This window comes from Crinia signifera, chromosome 7 (genome assembly GCF_055691185.1).
Source record: "Crinia signifera chromosome 7, ASM5569118v1, whole genome shotgun sequence".
NCBI classification, from domain to species: Eukaryota; Metazoa; Chordata; class Amphibia; order Anura; family Myobatrachidae; genus Crinia; species Crinia signifera.
The window spans coordinates 115249663-115273023 of NC_139223.1; the positions used below are offsets into that span (position 1 = coordinate 115249663).

Below are 23361 nucleotides of genomic sequence, written 5' to 3' on the forward strand. Positions count from 1 at the left end.
GACTATTTAGTCATGCCATTTGGTCTCTGTAATGATTTTCAGGATTTTTGCTGTGACATTTTCAGGTCAATTTATAATGATTTATCTTGATGATATATTTATATTGTTATCTTCTTTAAAAGAATATATTTTGAAAAATATTTGTATGCTACATTTAAAAATTGCATTTTTTACCTACTACTATTAGCAATTCATGAGTATGGCCTTGTCAGTCCAGGGTTATACAAACATCTACAGTAGTTATTGTTGTAGCTTTGGTAATTGTTTCAGTTGTGTTGAGGTGGTCTGTAGGACTGTTTAACTAATTTTTCGTCTGGTCAAAGGGTCCTGATTTCACTTTCGTGTTTAAATTCAGCACATCTCTTTGTTAAAGCCAGTCACCACCCAGCCATATTACTGATGTTTTAGTTATGTCAGCAGCAGAATGGTTGTTGGCTTATATATGATAATGCAGGTAGTTAATAGGCAACAGAAATACAGGAATAATTTGCAACAATAAAGTGTTGCAATTTGAATCAGATTGTATCCTGACACTAAAAGCTGCTATAACCTACTATTTTGCTTGCATAAAAGAAGGAAATGAAAGTCAAGGCATATTAAATATGTTTTATATACTGTACATCTGGGATGCAGATGATTTGTATCAGTGACTGGGAATGGGGTCTTCTCCTCTCTTAATGTGCCCCTGTACCTGCTCCATGTCTCTCCAGCATACTGCTCCCTGTAACTACAGCCTCCTGCCCCATGTCTTCCCAGACTTTTGCCCCATGTCACTTCTGCATTCTACCCCACTTCAAATCAGCCTCATGAGTCACATCAAAAAGAAAACCCTTCTTTTCCCCTTCAGTTTATATATTTTTTTACTCCACTTTGTGCTTCTTTTTTTCTGAATGGCAGGGCCTTCAGGAAATATTCAGCAGTTGGCCATGTATGCTCAAGAGGTACATGCCAGAGGTCCCTCCTCTGTGGAAAACCACAGGGTTCTATTGCTCAGCAGCTGTTAGCATTTGGTGGGGTGACTACAGCTACACCCCCAGGTATTGTCCTCGGCGATAGCCTTGCCAGCCCACCCCTTTAAACACCCATTTGCTGAATATCAGAACCAGTACTGGAATTTAGAAGTCATAGGAGTCTTGTCTTGACATTTACTAGACAATACAGTAAAGGTAAATATATTACTCACATAGGGGGTTATTCTCGTCCATTCTTTCTGACAAAATCCTTCTTAGATGGACAAAACCATGTGCACTGCGGGTGGGGCAGATGTAACTTGTGCAGAGAGAATTAGATTTGGGTGGGGTTTTTCTTCAAAGTGAGATCTATATTGAAGTGTAAAATCATGCAGTCAGTATTTTCCCTGCACAGAAACAAAATAACTCACCCAAATCTAATTCTCTCTGCACATGTTACATCTGCCCCCCTGCAGTGCACATGGTTTTTGTCCATCTAAGAAGGATTTTGTCAGAAAGAATGAACTAGAATAAACCCCATAGACACATATTACAAACATTTTTTTTAAATCTCTCTATATGGTTAATTGTGATGAAACATACAAAACATTTGTGCTTTTGATGCTGTGGTGCAAACCCCAGCTAGAGGAGGGAGAAAATGGTGAAGGATCTGACAAGATCCCTCTCTCTTATGCATATTATTCAGAAGAAATCCCTGACACCATCTTTAGATTACTTTAGATATGTAATTATACTGATACATTTATTATACAATATTATTGTGAAAACTGATTTTCTAATTTTTCTACGTTAAAAAAACACAGATGATACTGTAAATATGCCATTTAATCTATATTTGACTATCATTTCTACTCTAAAATTATGTATTTTGTATTTTGATTGCACTATATATATATATATATATATTTTTTTTTTTTATTTTTTTTTATTACAATTACAGGTATGATACTCATAAATTATATTGAAGCATTAGAGGTTAGGTCATTTCTGTCAGCTATGTCAGGTTTATGCCATCTGACTACTATATTTCTCATTTTTTTCTTTATATACTATGTACAAGTGTTTACATTTTCTGTTCCTAATTTGAATACATTTTATGTTTTGCTGAGATGATTAGCTGAATCCCACATAGGTTACACAGTATAATTTTATTATCTGAATAACATCCATAAGCATATGTGCAATGTAGCCTAATGACATTGATATTTTGTTTTTACTAACAGATTTTCAATAAAATTCAGTGACATATGGAACCCACCAAAGATTATGACTGTCATTAAATAATATTTTAGGGCATTTGATTGGTGATAAAATTGTAGGAAATAACCGGTATTAATGCAAGTTATTATTCAGTTACACAATGAAAAATGTTCAGAACAGCTGAAGTATGCAACTAGTACAGGGATCTGAATCAGCTGAAATTAGTTGCTGTGGCTGTTTAGGAAATACATTAATAGGCTTTAAATTTCACATAGCCATATATATCATTACCTTATAAATTAGACAATCAGAAATGCCTATACAGTAGTACGATAGACTAACAGAAATTGAGTGAGAATTGTTTGCTACTTTTTGCAAACACTATTTTCATAAAATGTTTTTAGCAATAAAGAGGCAAATGTAATTCAGTGCGAGAACCAGGACTTTGTGTGGTTTTTTAAGCGCCAATTATTTGCATCAAACCAGGGTAAATGAATGCCGCTTTTTTCCAGGGTAAATGAATGCCGCTTTAAAAATACAGTGGGGCAGATGTATTAAGCCTTAACAAGAGATACATGCAAGGTGGATAAAGAGAGATAAACGTCCAACCAATCACCTCCTAACTGCAATGTTACAGGCTGTGCTTGAAAAAAGACAGTAAGGAGCTGATTGGTTGGACGTTTATCTCTCTTTATCACCCTTGCATTTATGTTTTGTTAAGGTTTAATCCTTTACATCTGCCGCAGTAAGTGTGATCTTTCATGAAGTACCGCACTTCCTTTTCTTCTTGCTCTATTACATTCCCCCCAAAAAACGTGATCTTTATGTAAAAGCTCTTACATACTGTGTTTGGTGAAATTGCTATGTTTAGTTGTAATTTTATTCATAAAGCAATAAAGTGCATTTGGGATATTAACAATTTTTTATTTCTTTAAAATAATAACATATTTACATACTGTGGAGTTTGTTTTCACTTTGACTTTTACAAGCTTCATTAAAAACATAAAATCAAAAATTTTAATTAATAAGGTCAATGACCTTTTCATGTCCCAATGGCCTTTATTATCCTGAAGTATAAAGGATGGTCATTGCTTAATGCAGAATTGACATTGAAACTACAAGGCATGAATATTAATATATGTAGAAATTGTGACTTTTTAATAATGTAGTAGTCCAAGTTTTTGCACAATACAATAAATAATGATATAGAGATTAATGCCGGCATTTAAACAATTACTGTATATTACTAATCCAGGAAATTATAAATTATAAAAGCATTCTATATAAATGATTAAAGCCATAAGCCATGTTCGTATACATTTAATAGTGTATCTGTAATGAACTACAATACAGTAGGTGAAGCATTTTTGCTTACAGTAGGATAGAAACAATTAAATATTACATTTTATTTTATTAAATTTGAAACTTGTTCTTAATTTTTACTTTTGTAATAAAATGAAACGATTACTACATATTTAAATGTTGGATCCAATGATTTATGTGGACTTCATATTAAAGGAAAATAATAAGGAAATTTACTAATTGCATCTTAAGCATTAATTTATAGTTCCCTTCACTGCATGGATGTCTCCAATTACAGCCAACATAGATGCCAGATTCAATTTACTCAGATGGTGACTTTAGTGCTGCCCGCTAAGCAAAAAGTGATGTCTATCAATGCTGACACCTTGTCTGCACCTTTATTCCCCCCCCACCACCTCCAATATAAAGTAAACATTATTTTAATGAGCATAATTAGTTACAGAAAGACTTACCAAGTCAGTAAACCATGAACGATACTGCCAGGCGTATTCACAGCCCAAATCATACAACTGAAACCTGAATGTCCTATCCTTCTATTGGCCTAAAATTAAAAGTATTAAACTTTAACACAATCCACAATTGTGATCCCATTCTACATATGCAAAACTCATCTCCAATTACTGCCTTAACCACCCACTAAATTCAACCCAAATCCTCTTGGCCACAACTTTCCATGTTCCTGCCTCACATATATGGCTACAGGTTACCTCTAGAGAGGCCATCTTCTCTACATCCCAGCATCCCTACCCAGAGGCATACGTTCATCAACAGCAGCAGGTGGCCACACTTGGATCCAACTGTGAACCACAAAAGTATAGCTGTACATGCAGGTGCCCCTTCAGAGCTTGGAGCCCAGAGGCAGGCGACTCCATTGCATCTGGTAGTTACATCCCTGCCACTTCCATATAGTAGTAAATGAATACTCATATTTAACAGAAGTCGGTTAACTAGTGTTTTCGGATTCAAAATTATAGATGTTAGTCCCAAGAAGTAATAATTATTGATGCTTGTCTCTGAATAATTAAATCACAGTATACATGTGCCATGATGACTTGCTGATAGTATTTCATGGAACCACTTACCACAGGGATCCACCCACAGCCCTTTGACAACTAATCAGTCACTATTTAGATGTATAAGCCTGCTTGCTGCCAACTTGCCTACAGCATTACACAGGACCTGACCCTTTGGAACCAAGCCCGCTTCCCCCAGATGACCAATCGTGATAATAATTAGCCTAAAACCTGCCTGGAAAAATGACCTACACCATGGTGAAAGCCACATCACAATCAATTCAGTGGTTTCAGACGTTATTGCAATTAGTCAAACAAACAAACAAACAAACAGACATTTTCATTTTTACGATGTATATATGTCTGTATCCCTCCTACAAACTATATTGTGCTAGATAAACTGCTGAGGTTTTATAATATTAGATGATGTTGATTATTGATGATCATAAATACATTTTATTTTTGTGTTTGTTTTTTATGGTTTTTTTTTTAGGAGCAGCTATCTTAGTTAAAATAAGTTTCATGCAAGACCACTTTCTTAAACAGTATGAATGCCCATCAGACACATATATATATATATATATATATATATATATATATATATATATATATATATATATATATTTATTATGTACATGTATAGCAACATCCAGAAAACAGGGGCTTTACTCCGTTTATGGTAAATAATTGAGAAATTTGATGAGAATGGGACTCTGATTGCTGCTTAGCAACCTGATTGCTGCTTAGCAACCTGTCCTTGCAATCAATCAGTTGCTTTCTTATAACACTAGGTGGCCCCCACCCTGTGTTTTTACAGCTCTCTTTGCTGATTGGTATCTAAATCAGAGATCAACGATAAAAAATGTTTGCAGCTTCTGTGAGTAATTGGACAACATTTTCAACAAAAATATAGTATTTGACCTTATAATATATGGTCATCCAGACACATAAAAGTTCACTTAAAAACAATATTTAAGATTTATTTGACATAAGAACAAGATTTCATCAGATGTGCAGCAGTTAAAATAACAATTCAATATACATGTCCACATCAATGGTAGGTTAATTACTAATCATTTGGTTCTTCTTGAAGGCAAGCACATCGGATAATCAGATTTCCAGTGTGAACAGTGTACTTTAACCCTACGCGTTTTGTCCTTGCAGACTTCTTTAGAGGAAATTAGTAGATAAGATTGGTTTACAAGCTTTTGGAGAAGTCACATAGTTCACTGTGACTTTTGCCCACAAACAAGGTATTTCAAAATTATGTATCGCTGGATAGAAAGTTTAATTCCACCATTTTACTGCTTATATGTCATTTGATTATATGAACAGTCTGTTAAAGCCGATCTCACCTATTGATTTCCTTTGAAGAAGTCCAATAAGGATGAAACGCGTAGGGTTAAAGTAATGTACATTGTTCACACATTCAACTAGAGTCAGAGTATCCACTGTGCTTGTCTTCAGGGTGTTTTAGAATGATCCACATCTGTTGCATGTTTGAGAATTGATGAATTGATGATGATAATTTCAAGTTGCACTCATCTTAAAGCCTCTGATTCAATATACAACAGCATATTTGTAAGCTTATGGCCTTTAAAGTCTAAATCATGTCCTAAATTTATAGACTTGCATTTTGCATAATTTATGGTCTTTGATGTTCAAGCAATAGAAGGAATATCAGGCAGAGAAATGTACATAAGTCTGTATTTCAATGTAAAACATGGAGAATATTTGCTTTAGCAAGTTTCACCGATCCCGAGTTTTCTGGTAATTTTTGCCCTTCTTTAGACAGTTCTGTTGATATCTACATATAATTATAAATTTTAGTAGAGCAGTATTAATTAAACACTAACAAATCTCTATCATTAACACATGCAAATTTGCTTATTAGAGGTTGCTTTGTTTTGACCCAAAACAGCTCAGAAATTTCACATATATATTTTGGGCCCAGGTTGCACAAGTATGTATTTCCGTTCCTCATAATCTTATGTATTCTCTTTGTTGTTGTTGTTTAATGTCGTACAGAAAGAGAAATGAGCCAAAATTTTTTTCTTTTTTATTTCCCAAAGTTCAGCTTTGGAGGGATTCCAGTACCTGGAAAACCTGGAACATTTTTGAAGAGAAATTTTCATGGCTGTATTGAAAACCTATATTACAATGGAGTAAATATTATTGATTTGGCCAAGAGACGCAAACCTCAGATCTACATTGTGGTAAGAAATTATTTGCTGTGTTGTTATTGTAAAACGGGGATATAACTTCATATACAGTTGCTGATGGTTGGTTCTTGCATGCTTTTGGTGACATATGATGTATTGCACGCGACCCTGCTGCCCGGGAGGGTCCTGGGTGTCTCATGGGGAATCGGATGTGACTTCTCCCGTAAGAGAAGTCGCATAGTGTATGGGGGCTTTAAACTGGGAGCTAAAAAGCTATAAATACAGCAACTCCAATTATGCAATTTATGGACATTGCAGACACATTATTATTCTCAAAAACAGTAAATTATAGAATCTAATTACTACAGCTATCGTTTCTCATGCAGGAGCCTATTCATGTTGTGTATAGCATAGTGCCGATTCTGTGGGTGCTCAAGGGCCCGAGCACCCACGGAAATTGTTGAGCACCCACAGGCCCGAGTCCCGACGCTGGGCTGCCATATTAACTTGCTAATTTGCGGCTGCAGCACCCACATTGCCGGACCCGCCACCTGGGAAACTGTCTGCAGAGTACCTGCACTGTGGGGGAATTTATGGATGTGGAACTCTGTTGCCGTAATTTGAATTTTGGAGACAACTGTGCTCCGTAATATAAATTGGTATTATTTTGTGGCCACACCCCTTCCCCATGAAACAGCAAAAACATAAATTGGCACCTATGGTGTATAGAAATCGTTAATTTTTACTAGATATGTACACATCTTTAAATTCTATGGGCAATCACTGGGTGAGTATATTTATAGCCTGGCGTACCATGCATCATGCCACAATGTATATAACTATGTATATATATCACAGCATGAATGATCATGGCTACACTTGTAAGTAGCAGTTTCTGGCACAGTGATGGGAAACCCAGGGCTCTGGTGAACCTATCTTCAGCTTTGGTTCTGCCTGAAATCAAAGGCAGGTTCTTTTTGCGCATGCGCTGGCACCTATGCTCAGGAAAGGCTGCAATGACTGCTGGGATATAAAGGGTGGAGCTTAAATGGATGACAGGCAGAAGACATGGAAGTAAGCAACTCCCTTGTACTTTTAGTGCTGTAGTACAAATTAGGCCATCCTATTATTGCAAATCTGTACACAGCAGGGTTTTTTTTCTTTCATTTTCATACAAACGTATGGTGATACTGTATGATGCAAACATGGAGCTGTGGCGCTTCTGGAGAAGTAATGAAATTCCTCACAATATCCCATTCTGTGAATAAAATTGGGATTTTCACTGCTCTTTGAACAGACCCCAGAATCTAGTATATGTGTGTTTAGGTAGTGTATTGGTATTCTCATACACTTCCAATAAAATTTAAAGTATCTCAAAAATTGACATTGTAAATGTAGGATACATATGGATGATCAGCGCTCATGATTCAAGCAGTCAGAATACTGACACTGGCATCTCAAACGAGGGAATACTGACAGCAGCCAGGTCAATATACTAACCCTCCCCCTGTTCTCACTAACCCTAACCCTCCCTTTTAGCAGCTGAGCCCTAATCTTCCCCACAGCCTGACACTAATGATCTCCGATAGTGCCTTAACCTAATTCCAGCACCCTGCTTAGTCCTGCAGCCTAACACTACCCACCCCTCCTAAGTTCCTAGCAATACCACTCTGACCTTGCAACCTAACCATGACCTCCTCCTTCAGCCTAACCATTAGACATCCCACTATTAGCTTAACTTATCCCCCCATCGCCGGTGTAATGCTATCATGCCCTGTTTAATCATTCCAAGCATTCCAATTGATTCTGGTATTCTGAAAATGGACTGCCAGCAGTAGTCAGGATGACTGCATCAGTGCATCAGTATAGCTGGCATCTCAACCACCAGGATGCTGAATGCATCCTGTAAATGTGTTCTGGCACATACAGTTATAATTTATTACATAACGTATTTGCTTTTAGTTTAGCAGCGTCATGTGGCATAGCACTCCGCAGATGTGTGAGCATCATAGGAGCAAATGCTAAAAGGCAGTAGCAGGACACACCTACAGTTGCATCACAATGTTAATGCGGGCTTCACCTGGGTGTCACCTGTTAGCTCCTACATAGTGACAGGAGCCAGGTGTTGCACTGTAGAAGCCTGCACTGTAGACAATGCAATCTCTGGGGGCAACCTCTCCTAGACCCCCGGAATGAGAAATGGAGGTTAGGGCACTTAGCTATGCCTCCTTCCATGGAGCCATGCCCCTCCACCATAGCCACACCCCCTTTAAGCAGCCACCACACTAGGGGCACCCACCTCACTAATCAGAGAATTTGCAGTAGATTGCGAATAGAAAGCTGCCACCCAGAAATAAAGGAAAAAATGTCACTTGCAAATTTGTCAATGTATCAAAGAATAAGAAGAATGGATCACTTCTAGCATGAATCTATTCACTTAATATGTGAACTAGCAGTGTGCGTTGCTGATCATTATACTGTAGTTTCACAAACTCTTTATCCTCAGTAGTCCCCGCCCTCCAAAGATACTGGATAAAGAATGCTCCTTTGTTCTTACAATAGTCTTTGAATAGGCTTCCTCTGCAAATACCTACTGTAACTCCTAAATCTCTCTTGCTTAGAGGACATGGTTGAATAGTCGTACCTTTTGGTAGTAAATGGGATCCTCCAACCTGGCTAGGGTTTATTACAGGAAGCTGACACTGCTGTATGTTGACTGTCTTGTCTGTGTCCAGGGCCAGAAATAGGCTGCCTGTGGTGAAAAGCAAGCAATGCCCCAGGATGTTTATCAAGCTTCAAAAAGTGAAAAAAAAAATGGAGACTGATTAACAACCAGCCAATCAGCTCCTACCTGTTATTTTTCAAACCCAGCCTGTAACATGACAGGTAGCAGCTGATTGGCTGGTTGTTTATCACTCTCCAATTTATCAATTTTTGACGCTTAATACATCTGGCTCTAATTCTACTTCACACATCATCAAGGCATACACAATACAGATATGATTTTAAATGAGCCAAACAGACATTCATGAGATATACATTAAATATACATATTGGGAGAACTACAATAATTCACATCATGGACACAGATGGGTTATCACTTAAAGTACCATGAACACAATTTATCCAGGGCACACAGAATGCATACAGTCATAACATGTGACCCATAGCAGCACCAATGAATAAAACCAAAGGTTTATAATGGGTCATCTAGTTGAAAGATTGAAATCCCCCCCCCCCCCCCCCCCCCCCCCCCATCCTCTCGGTCAACTAGCTCTACTGGAGAGTGCTATCCTGACCAACCCATAGATAAGTCATGGAAAAGAAGATTGAAGATACTAGTTCTAGTGCAAAATGTACTAGTAGCAAGCTAAAAGTAGCCATTTCAAATGTAGTCACTACAGAAGGAGCCATCCTCATCTAGCCCTTTAATATGATTGAGTCATTGGATTACTGTGCTAATCTCCTACTGTATTGTTCTGTGTATTGTATTGCATCCAAGAACAATAGGCCTTGGATAGCCGTGGCTCACCTTCCCAGAAACATTCTGGCTCTCAAAAATCTCAGACTATTTTATTTGGCGCCCAGAATTTGTTACTGTATGTTTAGTTGGTAGTGATATTTTTTTTAGCAATTTGAGTAAAATAATTCTTGCGCTTTAATGTTTGCTGTAAAACAAAACTTTTGGGGTTTGCTGAAGTAGGATCATTTTAACAAATATTATTTAATCTTTTGCTTGTCTTTTTGCTCCATATTTTTTGCTTTACACTTTGCTTCCACATGAGAGTTCTCATCTTTATTACCTCAGTTTTATTGTGAGCAGAGATCACTAATTGCTCCTGAAGGTGTGCTACAGAATAGTCGCATTCTACAGGCCACAAACATCAAAACAAAACACAAAATATGATCAAAGCGAGTCTTTGTAATGAATATATTAAGGTATTTTCTCTGCAGAGAACTCCTTGTTACAAGAAAATAAAATCATTCTAACATCCAAGAAGTATACAGTCCAGGATACTCTTGGTACTTTGCACAGAAATTTGATTCTGTATTGTAGACAACAGCCAATCAGGAAACCATAGGAGAGCTGGCAATCTTTGCACTTAATCGAAATGTGGAGAAGTTGGCTGCTTCAGAGTTTTAGCTTGTCACTTCCAATTACAACATCATAGAGAGAGCAACTTGTAAGTACGGTATGTATTCTTGGCAAAGAACACAGAATGTGCAAATTTTGCCCTAAAATCAAAGCAAGGAACATAAAACACAGAAATATTAAAATACATTTTTGTTTCAGCATTTCAATCATGGGGGAAACATGGAATTTGTTTGTGAATAATTCAAAAGCTGTAGCAACAAGCAGCTTCAACCAACAAGAAGTCTGTCTCATTTCATTTCCAAGGTGAAAATAAAGCATTAAGATCCTTTAGAAAACATTGGCAAACTCTTTAGCGTTTTGTGGAGTTATGAAAATGAAGGACTCGAGCGGTCAGTGGTTTGCTGGCTCAGCTTGCGTTGTGAAATTAGGTACTCTAGTAGGGCTGATGAGAGAAGGGAAGAAGCTGGTACTAATTACCATGGCTTGTTGGAGGGGCCTAAATCTTCCACCCCTTCTTATCTGCAGCAAAGAACATGCTTCTGTGTCCTCTCTTGCTGTGGGGCCAGGGAGGCTGCTGCCACTGCAAAAACTAACCCCCTAGATTTGCCAATGGATGGGGGATTCACACTGCCCCTTTTTTTAAATCCCAAAGAGGGTGTGCCTATGCCTACCATGACTAAGTGATGCCCTCAAAAAATACCAAGTCCTGGTGCAGCTCTCTATGACTCTACACTCAATAACTGACATACTGTAGTTTAGCAACAGCTGTATAGGAGATCTTTGTTTTTCTGTTTTGCATAAGCTATTCAAAAGGGAGACTTAGTCCACATGTATGATACAAATACAGACATCGTTATTGAAGAACATAGCTTACTGTACCTTTCTACCTACTAATTGAATTAATTTCAGTTGGGACAAATAAAATGTAGCTATCTTAGTTACCATAGAAAGTGGACCCCAAGTCTACATTATTTGCCTATTGAACCATTTAGAATACTGAGATTATCGTAGAGTATAGTTGTTGTTTTTATTAGTGGTAGCTGCTGCTCGTGGGCAGCGTGGGGAAGGGGTGGGAATTTAACACATACTGTATAAACATACATGTAATATATGTGCTAGCTCCCTTACCCAGGGATCATTAGAACTGTGTTTCACTGAACTGTATGCTGTACCTGGAACACTGGTAACGCAGGGGCAGATTTATTAAGCTTGGGGAAGTGATAAAGTGTCTGTTTTTTATCACCAGCCAACAGCTCCTAACTGTGAAGTTACAGGCTTGGTTTGAAAAATGACAGGTAGGAGCTGATTGGCCGGTGATAAAAACCAGACACTTTATCACTTCACCGAGCTTAATAAATGTAGCCCTATGTTTGTCCCTCCTCTATAAGCCCACCCCAAACTCTGTGACACTTTCCAATGAGAGACTGGGGACTTAGTCTAGAAGAAAGTAGCAGAATACTGAGTCATGGATGTGTCCCAAGGTCACAGGCAGCCAGAACATTTATTACATACAACATTACATGTGATAACCAATCCACGCCCCATCCCCCATCGTGCAATGCATAGTCAGCAGCCGCCACTGATTTTCTTTATCCTTCATTGCCTGCAGAAATTCAGGTGCCAACCACAGGTGGAGTCTAGGACTGTCAATATAGGACAAGACTGAATATGTTATAACAATATTTACTATATTTTACATGCATACAAATTCTGTTACCCTGAGAGTTGAATTTACTATCTAAAATTGGTGTATGTGGGGAATATGCCAAAGTAAACAATATGGTAAAATTAAGCATCTGTTCTGGATCATTTCCCTTGGACAAGCTAACAAGCTAAATTGGGGTAATGTTAGAGAAGATTCCAAGCAAAATACAATTTGTTAATTAACTAGTTAAAGCCCATCAAAAGAATGGCTTCTGCAATGTACTTTCTATGAGCTGTGACTTTTTTTTAGCCCACACACTCTCCACCCCAGCCCCAGTCCTTGTACTGAGCTTGAAAATTGATAAAATAGAGAGTTATAAACCACCACCTAATCAGCTGTAAACTACCATGTCACAGGCTGTGTTTGGAATATGAAAGGTAGTAGCTGATTGGTTGGTGGTTTTCACTCTCCATTTGATCACTTTACAAGGCTAAGTACATATCACCCCTGCTCCTACCTACAATTCTCTTATTCGTTACCATCTTTTTAGCACACAAAGGAGTAATTTGGTCCATCGAGGGGCCTTTAGTGGTCACTGGCGGTACTTCATCTAATAGAGGTGAGGAATAGTATACTGATATCCATAATAATGTATATCTATATAAATAATTATTATTGACAGAAAGTTCAAATAAATCCTATTTATAACGAGTATATATTTTCCTTTTTATGGGGAAAAGTAATTTAAATAATGACAGAAGATAGCCATGAATATATATATATTCATTTATTATTTTATATATTGTTTGAAATAAAGCTGTCAGCAGTATTCAGTAATGTAAAGGAAAATAGGGCACTTTTTGTTAATGCAGCTGGGTAACAGGATGCCACTGCCTACTAGGCCTGTCCTCCTTTTGCACATGTGACATCATGATGAAGCACCACCAGGAACTAACTATGTGTCTGGAGAATACAATGCCATGGGCCAGAAATATACAGTATATACTTATATATGCTTACATTTACTGAAGAAAGACATTCAATTAAATACATAAAAGATGATGCTATTAAGTAACATTAAACAGCTAAATTAATTTACACTTAAGGCAACAGCATTTTACACACACATTAGTTAATTGGATTCCATTCATTGCTGAAAACATGAAGTGCTCATACTCTGTATGAATCTCATTTGTTGCTTGTGTATTTGTAAATGCTTCACTCTGGGAGCCATTTTTTCTAATGAAGATAAATTTATGGTAATTCTAATGAGATACTGGGCCTGATTCAACACCACACATAAAGCAGCCCGGCCGGACACTGCTCCCCCCCCCCCTGCCGAATTTTCTTGGTAACAGCGTAATGATATAGAACACTGGGTGGTCCCCTGGTCTGGCCCTGTGTCTGCCCTGGCCTTCCCTCCCTGAAGTGAATGGCCCGGCAACGGTGTACACATGTGCAGAAATGTGCATGCACAAAGCTCGACCATCGGGGGTGGCCCAAGTTTGGATCACTACAAGCGAGAACTGTGCTAAGGACAATTAAGTGTAAATGAACTAAGATGCAAGTTCTATTTAACCAATCAGATTCTATTATCTTTTAAAGGTGCTAAAGAAATAAGAAGTAGAATCTGATTCAGAGGCGTAACTAGAACTTTGTGGGCCCCATAGCAACATTTATAATGGGGCCCCTCACAATGTCCCTTATAAATAATATGACACAACACAATACCCATTACACATTATGTGACACACCGTAATGCCCCTTGGACAATATGCGACACACCGCAATGCCCCTTACACAATATGTGACACACCGTATTGCCCCTTAGACATTATACCACATACATACACAAGATGCCACACACCATAATGCCTGTTATTCATGGGATGCAGTCAGCATCCTGGCAGTCAGTATGTTGGGGTTCAGTATACTGGCGTCAGCATCCTGACTGCTGTCAAAATACTGGGGACGAATCTTAAAAACAAAAAAACGGGGGGTGGACTCTTGTGGCACAGCATGCCCCAGTGATTAACCCCAGTACTTAAACAGACTGCACTCGGCGCAATATCATCTTAGCAGTGACACTTCCCGCAGACCCCACCGGTGCTGGCTCCTCCAAGCCACTGTGGGGTCTGCAGGACAATGTAGCCATGTTAACATTTGCTGCGATTTGGCATGCTGCGCCGGCCTGTGACTATTTGTAGCTGGTGATCGCTCCATTAATTTGTAATGGTACATACACTGCCTGTGAATAGTCACAAACATTAACATTGTATAGGTCAGATAAAACGGGTTGGGATCATTTGGTCTATTGCATTATGGTCGAAAGTCATTAGGTCGAATCCATTAGGTCGACATGCTAAAAGGTCGACATGACTCTAGGTCGACATGGGAAAAGGTCGACATGATTCTAGGTCGAAAGGTCATTAGTTCGACAGGTCATTAGTTCGACAAGGTCATTAGTTCGACATTGTCTATGTCGACATTCACAAGGTCGACATGGGGTTTTTCACTGTTTTTTTACCTGAATGTCAACACAGTCGACATGGACACAGTTCAAAGTGCACTGCATCCCCTCGCATCGCTCGCTGCGCTCGCTATGCGTCGGGCACGGTGCCTCGCTACGCTCGGCACACTATTTTATTCTCCCACCATGCCCTAGTGGATGGTAGGGCATGAAATACCGCCTGTCGGCACATGTTGGCTCAAAAAACAGTGAAAAACTCCATGTCGACCTTGTGAATGTCGACATAGACAATGTCGAACTAATGACCTTGTCGAACTAATGACCTGTCGAACTAATGACCTTTCGAACTAGAATCATGTCGACCTTTTCCCATGTCGACCTAGAGTCATGTCGACCTTTTAGCATGTCAACCTAATGGATTCGACCTAATGACTGTCGACCATAATGCAGTAGACCAAATGACCGCATCCCGATAAAACACATAAAAAAACCCCCAAAACTGTAAATAAAACATTTTATATTTATTATTTCAATATAATCATATAACTGCTGCTGCAACATGTTCACGTACAGTAACCAAGCTCACCAGCAGCAGCCAGCAGGATTGCCTTTTTCCTCACTGTGTCCCAGACCCAGGCACTCGGCTAACAGCGCTGGCGGATGACCTTCCGTTTCATTCCAGAGCCTGTCCAGCAGGCTCCGAGTGTCTCACTTCTGCTTCTCTCCCCGCCTGGCTTCTCCCTCACTACGCAATCCACCCGGCTTCTCCCTCACTGCGCTCCCCTCACTGCGCAACCCTCCCGGCTTCTCCCTCACTGCACAACCCTCCCGGCTTCCCCCTCACTGCACTACCCACCCGGCTTCTCCCTCACTGCCCAACCCACCCGGCTTCTCCCTCACTGCGCAACCCACCCGGCTTCTCCCTCACTGCGCTACCCGCCAGGCTTCTCCCTCACTGCGCTACCCGCCAGGCTTCTCCCTCACTGCACTACCCGCCTGGCTTCTTCCTCACTGCTTTACCCGCCCAGTTTCTCCCTCATTGCGCTACCCCCGTGACCCCCCGCAAGACTCCCCACGCTCCCAGTGATAGCGCGCACATGCAGGTGGCCACCATGGCTCACTAATAAAATAATAAAACTACAGGTTGGTGCAGGGGATTGCTTGCTGTCCATGGGGCCCCCCAGCTGCTGGGCCCCATAGCAGCTGCACCCCGTTCACCCTTGGTGGTTCTGCCACTGATCTGATCTGCAATAGGATTCCCATCTTAGTAAATTTACCCCTTGTGTCCATTTGAAAAACAATTAACTTGTGTTCTGATTGACGTCTGGTATCAAGCTCGAATATTTATCTATTTAATGAAATATGTTTTGTCTGTAATTAAAAAAAAAAGAAAATACATAAAATATTTGGTGTCAGTAACACCCTTGAGCAGATTAGTAATATACAGTAAACAAACTGCAATACCTTTTGACGGTTACACAACTACTGTATGGTGTCAGTCATTGCATACAATTTTTGCGTTCTACAAACTCCTGACCTACTTGAAGTCATCATGTAAACAGCTAATAGATCAACAAGAGATTTTTTATCTAAAATTGAACCTTCTGTTTGGGAAAGATTAAAATCCCAAGAGTCTCTTTGCTGTGTACTAAAGTTTAACCTCAAGAAAATCCTTGTTCGATGAATTCTGTCCATTTAGACATGCGATGATATGACATTTTCTATGTTCTATTTTTGTATTACAGGGGAATATAACGTTTACCTGCTCAGAACCCCACATTGTTCCTGTTACCTTCATCAGCTCTAGCACAAGCTACCTGTTATTGCCAGGGACCCCAAAAATGGATGAACTCTCTGTTAGCTTCCAGTTCCGTACATGGAATAGTGATGGACTTCTATTATCATCGAAACTTTCTGGTGGTTCCGGCATCCTCGTACTCCAGCTATATTCTGGGAAATTGCTTCTTATGATTCAGAAGGAGATTGAAAACATACTGCCAATAAGCACAGGTAAAGTTTTGCAAGCATTGTGATTTGTATCAAACATTATTTGTTGGTGTACTGTCTATGTCATAGGCTAAGTTAGTGCATAGATAAGATTGGTCTGTGTGTACAGTATTTGCTAAATTTGTGCACAGTTTTTAAGATATTTTCCACCTTAAAATAACTTATTGATGCATAAATTCACCTTTAACTGTTACTGAAAACATTGGTTTGCATTCTCACACCTGTCTAGTGGGCTTGTACTGGCCTGGGGGGAGGGGGGAGGGGGGTTCTGCGCTCTGGCCTTGGACCTTAAGAATGTTAGGGACCTACCAGATGGTTGTGGTTGTCAGGGCCACAACTTTTGCCAGAGTAATGCGAACTTTAATTTTACAGAATTTTCTCTTTATTCTATGTGGAACTACAAGTCTCAGCAAGGTAGCACCTTTATGTTTAGAATAAGGTTGCGTAGCCCAATTACCCCCACTCCCCACACCCAGATGACATTCATCAAGTACAATGCATTGTCAGAAGGATCCAAGTAATTTTCTCTGCTGCTAGTACTCTGGTGACTGAATCAAGCAACAGGGTTATCATTTGGGCTTAGCTATAATGGGTGCAGGAAAAGATTTAGCTATGAGGTTCAGACTTAGCCCCAGACTTAAGCCCCTTTCACATTGCAGTTTTAACAAGGCATATTGGCGATTTTTAACTGCTTTAAAACAGTACCAGCTGCAATATGAAAGCTCCACAATCAATTTACCGGTTACAGAATACCGGTATTTTGAAACGTGTTAAAAGCAGGATCCTACACGTTTTAGAGCCGTTTTCCCTGCAGTCTGGACAGCTCAGAAACTGCATTTGCTACAAATGATAACCACACTTGATCCCAGCCCACAAGCAGGAAAAAAATATTTAAAATTACATTGTATGGCTTTCTATGGGTGAAACAGGTTGAATCTGAAAGGTACAAAAACGGTATTTAAAATGCAATATACCTTTACAACATGCAATATGAAAGGGGTTTAACTGGCTTTTGACCCGTTTTAAGACACGTTTAGAAAAATGGGTTGAAAGCAGGTTTTTGCAATGTGAAAGAGAAACAAAGAGGACTCACGCTAGGTGAGTCGAGCAGCGCTTATATCAATGAAAAATACCATTGGTTGAAAAAGTATAACAAATTTTACTGTTTTTAAAAATACATACAAAGTACAATAAATGAATAAACAAATAAAAACAATATACTAATGGTATAATGCATTTGGTGGGGAAATAAAAGTAAATTGGAATGAATAAAAATGAAAATGAAAAATACCCCGCCTCAATGGACACGTCTGGATGTACTAAGTGATCACTTGTTAGGAAGGGGACAGGTAAGTGCACGTTACCAACAGCGAATTGTGGATCCTTATGAAGTGGATTGTACTGGGGGTCCTCACAATGTTTGCGGCTGTATGAATTGCCGCTGGAGGGAAAGTATTTCGCTTGATGTATTTCAGACCTTTTGTTTAGGGTGAGAGAATGATGTTGGTTGTCTCAGATCACCAAAGGATTGTCTGAAGCGATGCACCCAGTAAGAGTTCCAGCAATGGGGTGGAGACGTGGCTTCCGTGCCCAGTAGCAGTCCTCACTGGTGTAGATGGTGTTGACCAGTGGTTATTGAGCACGGTGTCCGCCAAAATAAAGTATCCAAATGGAATAAGGATGGGAGTAATGTCCATGTACAGCAAAGGTGTCACAGCGATGTCCAGAGGCAGGGGGCAATCAACTAACGCGTTTCACTGCGTCCTGCAGCTTTATCAAAGGTGTGATTTCAAGCGAAATACTTTCCCTCCAGCAGCAATTCATACAGCCACAAACATCGTGAGGACCCCCAGTTTAATCCACTTCATAAGGATCCACAATTCACTGTTGGTAACGTGCACTTACCTGTCCCCTTCCTAACAAGTGATCACTTAGTACATCCAGACGTGTCCATTGAGGCGGGGTATTTTTCATTTTCATTTTTATTCATTCCAATTTACTTTTATTTCCCCACCCAATCCATTATACCATTATTATATTGTTTTTATTTGTTTATTCATTTATTGTACTTTGTATGTATTTTTAAAAACAGTAAAATTTGTTATACTTTTTCAACCAATGGTATTTTTCATTGATATAAGCGCTGCTCGACTCACCTAGCGTGAGTCCTCTTTGTTTCTCTTTCTCGAGTGGGGAGTGACTGCCCCCACATTTGAGCAGCTGCTTTCACTGGAGACCCAGCCCATTGCAAAGCGCCTGATTATTCCTAGTAAATACATCTTTTCCCCCTTTTGCAATGTGAAACCAGCTTTAGATTATATAGTTGCACAAAAGTTTCCTGGATTTGCCTGCTAAATTATTGGGTGAGAACATCACCTAGCCTGCATGGAGTGACATTCCATTGTCAGTCAGATGTTTGTACTGGATGTTAGAAAAGGGGCACTGTTATGTGACAGATCCGGAAAGTATTCATAGCACTTCACTTGTTCATTAAAAAATGAATGTATTCCATTTTGGAATAAGGCTGTAACATAACAATGGGCCTTATTCTGGTCGATGCGTCATTTTCCGAATTCTTTCGGATGGCGTTTGTTAGCCGTCTGCGCATGCATGGGCAACGCTATGCGCATGTGCCACGCAAGGTCTCCGTACTCGTTCTCACTAATACCGTACAAAAAAAGTGCACCGCATTCACTCGGAAAATATGGGCGTAATATGGGCGTCATTCGGAAGTACACAGGGGTGTAGTTTCAAAGTGGGCTAAACTGGGCGTAAACATGGGCGTACACAAGGGAGTGCACTAATTCTGGTAGGCGTGCATTCGGACAGAACACCAAACGAACCAAAAGGCCGAAAATATGCGGTCTCCATAAGCAAGTATTGCTTTGCGGACACCACTCGGTCATGCGCTAGGCATTTGGAACGCCCAATTAGTACTGCCGCACCTGAACCAATGTCAGCTGAACACAATACAATCCACTCCTCTACTCATTACTCATTAATTACACTCTTGTCATTGCTTCAATTGGAACCATTGCAGCTTAAATGGACCATTACAAAACACACAAATATATGCTGAAAGCATGGCTGCATTTTTGATTCCAATTACAAACAAACACTTTTTAATGAGGTTGCCTGGTACTTATGTAATATCTGGGCTCCCGGTTTTCTTATGAGACCGTGTCCCCTCTCGGGGCTCGCTGCGCTCGCCACGCTTCGGGCACGGTGGCTCGCTGCGCTCGCCACACTATATAAAATCAACTCCATGCGTAGTTGGATAGTAGGGGTATGAAAAAATGGGGTGCATTTAACATGGGAGTCCAGATAATACATAAGTACCGGTTACCTAATTGCATAAGTGTGTCATGTGACCGATTTATGAGTTCAGATAATAGTCGTGAGTTTTGCGTTAATACACCGCATCGGTGCGTATGGGCAGGTTCCCGTCCGTACTGACGCTGTAAGACCGTGCAGACGCTGTAAGACCGTGCAGAATATGTGTGTGTCCACCGCACACGCAAGGTTTGGATGTCGTCCGTAAACACGCCCTCTTCTTAAAGAGTGAGTCTGTCCGAATGCGGACGACCGGTGGGCGTTTCTTCGTACGATGTCCGCTCCGAAAGAATTCGGAAATTTACGCACCAACCAGAATAACCTCCAATATGTGGAAAAAGTGAAGAGATGTGGATACTTTCTGGATGCAGTGTATAATGTGGAATACTCTGACCTGTTTGTTGTAATATGGTATAATTTCAGGTCAGAGTGGAGGACACTCTAATATTACATAATATGAACTGGGGAACTACTGTGGCATAATATGAAGTGTGGCATAGTATGAACAAAGGCATGTGTTATAATATTAGCTAAGGATATTGTATATCATAATGTGAATTGGGGGTATTATGTGGCATAATGTAAACTAGAGCACTATTCTACTATGGTGCATAAAATAAACTAGTATCCATCATAACATCAGTCATAGCCTTACCTAGAGCACCACTATGGTACATAAAACTTAGTAGAACACTATTATGGCCTAGAAAATGAGGTAGTCTCTCTAGCAATGTACATGCTTCTGTTGGTTAAATAGTCAGAAATCATGGCCTGGTTTACCATACACAACTGTACATGTACTTCACTCCAAGTACTGAGCTTCAGGTGTGGATGAATGTCAGTTGTCTGTGATTGGATCCTGATAAAACATGATAGGATCTCAACATCAAAGGATAGGACTGCAGCATAGTCAACCAAGTGAACTTATACTTCAGAATTACAAAACACTGATCATGGGTGGAATGTTAATGTTGTCCTGGATGGTGGCTTGTCACTTATAAAGCCTTAATCTGATGAATATAGCCATAACCAAGCAATTTATTCCCTCTGAAGATCTGCCAAAAGTCATACATGAATTTAGATTATCTCAATTATTCTACTGTGACCTCTACATTGGTCTCCCAGCAAAAATAATGCACTGCAATTAAGAGGCTCTGACTCTATGATACTTAGTTTTGCACACAGTTTGAAAGGCCCCCACTCTAGTATATTTCAAACACATACTAAAGGCTTTCCTGTTTACTCCAGCATTTCTATGTTGTCGCTTTAGTACCTCCATGCTCTCTGTATTTTTTTTAAAGCTTTTCAGTACTACATTGTTTCTTTAGTATATTATGTTCTTTTTATCTGTTAGGTGCCTTGAGTCATATAGGAGAGAGAGCTCTATATTACATATTATTATTATTATTATTATTATTAGCATTGAAACAGGGGTACTTAAAAAAATTGACCGTTCAGATGGTAATGCAAGAGCTAATGCAGAGTGCTTGGAACAGGACGCCTTAGAACAAGAGAGTGCTGCACACTGGACAGCATTTTCGGGAAAACAACCTGATCGAAGGAACACCACAATTAATATTCTATTTTTTTTTTTTTTGACAGCTGCACTCAAAGTCTTCATTTTAGGTATTGTTCTCATTTAAATGGCAAACTACTGACAGTAGAGCTTACTATTGCAAATACAGCATAAGAGAATTCTAAAGGGATTATTATTTGCTACTTTTAAAAGAAGAACTAGATGTCCATCTAGTGGAGTTTTAATTTAGTTTTCATTTGGATTTCTCCTTTTGTTAAGTACAGAGGGGTTTGGCGGTTATAAAAAGAAGTGTGTCTCAAAAGATTTTTTTTACAAGGAATGTTATTATCTACGATGATTTGACATATTTGAAGACAAAGTCACAACTGAGCAGCCTTTAAATGCCTGGGTATTATTTTTGGTTTGGCACAAAAGGAGCTTAATGCTAATTGCTTTTAAAGTAAATGGCTTAGCAATCAACGGAAGAAGATTGGCAAGCCAATTTTGGCTTTATTCTGTAAAAAATTAATATAACTGTTAACAAAAAGTGAAAACAGAAAACAAATAACACCGGAATGCCGACATTGATAAGGATGCCAATACCCAAAACCTAACTGCTAGCATCCTGAACATATGTATATGGGTGTGGGTGGCAGTTTAGCATTAGGCTGGGGGAGGGGAGGAGTTAGGATTAGGCACTAGCAGAGGATTTAGCAATAGGCTGCAGGAGTGCATGGTTAAGTTTAGGCAGTGGCAAGGAGCATTAAGCTGCATTGGAGAAGGTTAGGCTTAGCCTGTGGACCCCTGCCATGATTCCCTTTTTTGGGATGCTGGCATCAGTATTTTGGCCACCAGCTCCTATCCACTGGGCATCCATATATATTCTGCATAAAGCCCAACCTTGCAAAAAATGCGTAGAAATAAAAACAATTGAATAATCATCAAGTAAAAAAAATGTGATCATAACAAAATGCACCACAAGTTCAAACTGCCAGGCACAGTTTAAAATCATCAAGATGCAGTGCTGTAACAAGGGGTATGTGACCAGAGCCTACACACAAGGCCGAGGGGCAGCTTTATCACTGCCCGAATGCAACTTGTGTATTAAGAAGCATTCAACACTCATCTGTACTCAGTGTTTTCCCTGACTGCTCTCAGTGTTTCCCAGTACTTGTTGTATGATGTCTTGGAAACACGGCAGAGGGGTATGCCAGCCCAGGGCACAGAGATACCCACCTACAATACTGTGTCTAGATCAGTGTTTTTCAACCACTGTGTCGTGGCGCACTAGTGTGCCTTGAGCTGTTCTCAAGCGTGCCTCCAGATCTAGAGATGCCCAAACCAGTTTACAGCCACCACCAGTTCAAGTGTTATTTACTGGTCTCTTCTTTTCATTTAAAGAGCCAATGTATTTGTGTTACTGTACCTGTGGGGACCAGTGTGATTGTTTTTATATGGGGGCCAATAGGTTTGTTTTTTTTCCTGTGGGGGCCAATGTGTTTTGCCCTGTGAGGATCTCATTGTGTGCCTTGGCAATTTTAAAATCTTATTTAGTGTGCCACAAGGTAAAAAGGTTGAAATTCTGAAGACCCACATACACAGTAAAGTATATTGTACTAAGAAGC

The 23361-nt window shown here is 39.6% G+C and overlaps 1 protein-coding gene across 2 annotated transcripts in view; it reads left to right on the forward strand.

Annotated features, from left to right (window-relative positions):
- CNTNAP5 (contactin associated protein family member 5) overlaps positions 1-23361 on the forward strand; it is a 469403-nt gene that overhangs the window by 204612 nt on the left and 241430 nt on the right. For both annotated transcript variants that reach the window (XR_014450796.1, XM_083153658.1), the window contains exons 7-8: positions 6580-6723; positions 16626-16890. Coding sequence is in view for 1 of the 2 variants with exons in the window: in XM_083153658.1 (XP_083009784.1) it covers positions 6580-6723; positions 16626-16890 (409 nt within the window). In the remaining variant the exon portion in view is untranslated. The remainder of the gene's footprint in view (positions 1-6579; positions 6724-16625; positions 16891-23361) is intronic.